This window comes from Echinococcus granulosus (assembly GCF_000524195.1).
Source record: "Echinococcus granulosus chromosome Unknown EG_S00028, whole genome shotgun sequence".
Lineage (NCBI taxonomy): Eukaryota > Metazoa > Platyhelminthes > Cestoda > Cyclophyllidea > Taeniidae > Echinococcus > Echinococcus granulosus.
The window spans coordinates 944,931-949,276 of NW_020170408.1; the positions used below are offsets into that span (position 1 = coordinate 944,931).

A 4,346-nucleotide genomic window follows, 5' to 3' on the forward strand; every position below is an offset into this window, starting at 1 on the left:
ACGATTGCATGTGTATGTCAACACATCACTGTCGAATGCTTCTTTTATGCATGCAGGAAATGAGTGGTGGTGTATGAGTTGTGTGGTGACGGAGGAGGAGATTGCAGCCACGAAAGAGGTGGGAAATGATGATGAGGAGAAGTCTGCTCCTAAAGTAGATTTGCCTTCATTGCTGTGTGGTGAAGGACACAAGGGTGATGGAAGCAACAGGGAGATGTCTTCATCACCAGGAAACATTCTCATGGCGGCAATCGACATCTACATAGAGCCCTCCGAAAAGGTGTAGGCGATGAAGGTGATGAGTGCGGCGACAGATCGAACCCTGAGGGACATTACCAGCCCCAACTCGAAATACTGATGAGTGTCCTTTTAGCGTATGACATTTGTGCCCTTACTTCTGTTTGATGAGTTGTTGTGGCTTTTTTCCTGCAGGAAGTGCATCGGCCTTTGTTAATGCTCGTCAACATTTGCTGCTCTGCCTAAGTCCTAGTGGTTGCTTGAACCCGAAGTAAGTGGTGCGAGTGTGTCGCATGTCATGGTCATCGTGTAAGGATGTCTACTGAGAAATAGTCCAGTAGGTGAGATGTTGCTGTTGTTGTTGTTGTTGTTGTTCAAAAGTCTATTTCATAGATCCTCGTAAGTGTCAACTGTAATTAGCACTACGCACTGCTTTAACAACTCCTTCTTGCATCGCGTGAAGTGAAATTGGTTGGCTGCCATGTTAAGGATTGAGCACTCTTTCCGTAGTCTGCATGATTGTCAACCTTGATTGAAACGTTGCCTTTGCATTTGCTGAGACGCAGTACGAGTAGTGTGGGTATGCGCCAATTGAAATGTCAGCAAAGATTGTGCAAGAGCGTTTTCTGTGTAGAAACGAGGTGTTATTGACTTTGGGAAAGGGGGCGAGGTGATGAGGTGACAGCAGTAGTGGCAGCAGCAGCAGCAGCGACAGCAGGAGCAGAGCCAGCCGAGTTAGAGGGTGTGGAGGGGGAGAGTGGAATGAGAGGCGTCTTGGGTTGGCTGTCGATTGCTTGATAATGGAGGTGGTGGTGGTGGTGGTGATGTGCAGCAGCGGGTTAGTGGAGAGGTGGAAGTGACGGTGAAAGGTGAGCACCGCAAGTACATGTTGAAGGAGGCGATGAGAATGATGGGTTGAGAAGTGAGTGTGGAGAGAGTGACAAGGAGGGCATTGCAGAGCAGTGTAGATCTGGTCTCGTGGTGAGTGAAGTGGTACGTGGATGACAAAGTGCGCTCACCCATTTTGCATGGTGGTGATACGTTTCTCTTTTGTAGGATCTAACAGTTTCGCAGGCGGAGGGAGGAGTTGTTGAGGAAGGGCCAAAGAAACGGAGCGTTTTGGGTGATGGTTTGTGTGAGTTAATGCGATTCTCAAATCACTCAGCATGCTCACTTCAGGCGTACGCACATGCAATGTCGACCCGCTGCATTCCTCTTAGCGTTACACGAATGGGTCCGGACTGGCTGCCATGTTGGCCCTAGGGTGTAACAAGCAAGGAAAAGCTTGATTTGGCTTGTGCACGAGTTGCGTTGGATGAGAAAGATTACCATCTACTAGATGATATCAAAAGCACATCTTTAAAACCCTTAAACTGATTCGGTTTTGGTTATTAATTTGAATATCTAGTGAATGAGGTCTTATTTTTAGGGTGGTCCGTGAACTCCTTGTTGGAGGCCTTTACTTATTTGCTTGTTTTTGCCTTTAATTCTTTCTTTTCTGCTTTCTCGTACGTTGTTATATACTTTGTAATTATGTTTCTCGTTAGTAGCCAAAAGGAACCCGTTGCGACTGATGTCACATATTTGTGACGTATGCCTGATCTCAGTTTATATTAGCTTTTGTTGTAATTCCTCGTTTCTGGCAAATAATTTAGTTGGGCTTGATACTGCAAAACTGCTTATGACCTTCTTGGGCTAAAATTGATCGAGTGGTGTGTGTTAGTGTTCCGAGTTGAAGGCTTGAATGGTTAAGAGGACTTGATGGTGGGGAGTGCGTTGTGGTGGTCGATCGCCTTTAGACATTTTGATTATCTCCAACATGACGTGTGCTTATGTCTCAATAAAGGCGAAAATAATGCCAACCAAGCGTTGACTCGTTGCTCAGGGATCAAATCAGCGGACGCCTACACGTAGGTGTAAGCAAACGCGTTTGCGATGTGAGAATGCAGTTGTGAACACGGTGTCGGCATCGAAGACGACATTTTCTCGAGGCCTAATCCCTTCATTACACTGTTGGGTGGTCACCCAAGCTGACACCACTTCCTACGATGGACATTAAAATGTTGGCCGAATTAGGTGTTCACGGGGGAAATTGGACTACATCTATCCAATCCTTGCTGGAGTCGCATTGGTGGTGGCACAACGTTTGCTGAATAATAACAGCTTAACGTTGTCTGTTGGCGTGATGACTTTTGTGGAAGATGGCGATCAGTGTTAGGTGGAGGAGCGTAGGCGGTGAAGGTGAAATGGTGCCTATTGTGGATTGAAACCAGTCACTTACTGATTCCGCAAATTCGATTGCAGACTCTCTCAGGCCCCATTTGTCACAACTCTGATGTTGTGTTCGTTTGGGCAGACGTTGTAGTAGCCTTGCAAGTGGAAAGCCGCTCTAATGTAGAGGCGAAGGCAGTGGAAGAAGACTAGGCGTTTGAGTGTGGTCTTGCCTCAGGAAATGCTGGTGACCACTTGCCACCACGCCCTATGTGGTCGGCACAAGTCAGAGCACAATGAGATAAGCCAGTCATACAGCCGAAGAAAGTGTGACCAAGCGGGTCACACACATGGGATGGGATGCAATGTTCAAATTCTGGCATCTAGGTGGTCGCATTTTTGCATTTCGTGACATCGTGCTTCACAGGGTTGAATAAATGGGAATAGATTGTCATACATGCCACAGGGTTGAGGAGAAGCAAACAGCTACGCCTCCAACCAGCCAACAGCCGTAGCTTAAACTGGACGAGATTCGCCATTCCGCGTAGTTACATTTACACCTGAAGCTATGATTTTCAAGGAGGTACTTCTAAGTCCCGATCCCAGTCTCATGCACACTGCCATTACGCTGGGCAGAGCGTGTTTCTGAGAGATGTGCTCTCCACCTTTCCTGAAGCGTCTAAGAAGATGCTCTGGGAAAAATTTGGTAGTCGTCGTCACTTAACGCTGTTGGGAAAGCGTTTGACAGGTTACCTGTTATGCATGTTTGGCAAAATGATTTGCAAATCCCAGTTGCTGGTGGTGGGGGAGGTGGTGTCATATGTGACAATCCGAGTCCTTGCATAAATTTGTTCGACCAAGTTGGATGGCACACAAGCTAACATCGATGTGGATGATATCATGACAAAAGGATAAGTGACCGCGTGGAGGAATTAAAAGATGACGGTGGCAACTGCATGATCGTTCAGTTTGGTGTGGACTTCTACTTGGCGTACCCTATTGCAGATATTTTCCACCTTATCTACAAAATTTGTGGCAATTATCAATGTAGGTATTGTGCCGTCAGCTAATGACTCTCCCGCCATTCGTCCATGGAATGTTGGTCTGTTTGAAAGGGACTGATCCACATTTCAAGCGTATCACGTGGCCCATTTCTAAACTCTTTGTGACACTTGTAGGGTAAATATACAGTGAAGTGATTGCTGTAGTCTTTTCGAGAACTTCGAGGGCTGTTGTCAATTTAGGAATAGGTGAATGAGGAGCTGCTTTAGGGAGGGTGGGGATGGTTCGAAGAATAGCTAAGTGGTTAAATAAAGGCTTTACTGAATTACTATGCACCTAACAGCGTAGGTTAGGGTTAAATAATCACATTTAGGTTGGCGCAAATCCAAGTCCCGTTACTTCGCACTATGTTCGACGATTCCAGTGTGGATGATTTAGTATCCACATCTCTCGTAACAACAAACGTTTCTTCTTCCTTTTCATCACAGCAATTTAATGTGCATATCATCAAGTTGTTTTAGGATTTGTCCATATTCCTCCATTGTTTCGTCCTTTTTCCTGTCTGCCCTGTCCATCATCCCCTTACACATGCCATTGTACATCTGCTCCAAATTTTTCCGCATTCGTTCATAGTCCTGTATTTTAGCTTTCTCTTCCATGTCCACCCACTTTATCATCTCCTCACACATCCTAATCAGTTCTTTCCTATGCTCCTCTGATGTCATTTGCTTCACCTCCTCGCTCTCCACTTTACCTTGTGTGGTGTAAATGCAGTCCACTAACACATTCTTCACTGCCATCCTACTCCTCTCCTCCTCGTCCTCCAGCTTCATCTTCTTCGCATCACTTATCATTCGTTCTATCTCCTCCTCTGACAGACCAACTTTGCAATCGTT

General features: G+C 46.0%; 1 protein-coding gene across 1 annotated transcript; it reads right to left on the minus strand. All coding sequences in view use genetic code 11, as the record gives it.

The window, feature by feature from the left end:
- Nucleotides 1-972: 972 nt before the first annotated feature.
- EGR_04536 (hypothetical protein) lies at nucleotides 973-4,304 on the minus strand (the record flags this gene model as incomplete). Its single annotated transcript, XM_024493785.1, has 4 exons — nucleotides 973-1,296; nucleotides 2,146-2,280; nucleotides 2,519-2,626; nucleotides 4,185-4,304. The coding sequence occupies 4 exons, from the start codon at nucleotides 4,302-4,304 to the stop codon at nucleotides 973-975; spliced, it is 687 nt and encodes a 228-aa protein (XP_024351899.1).
- Between the last annotated feature and the right edge of the window lie 42 nt (nucleotides 4,305-4,346).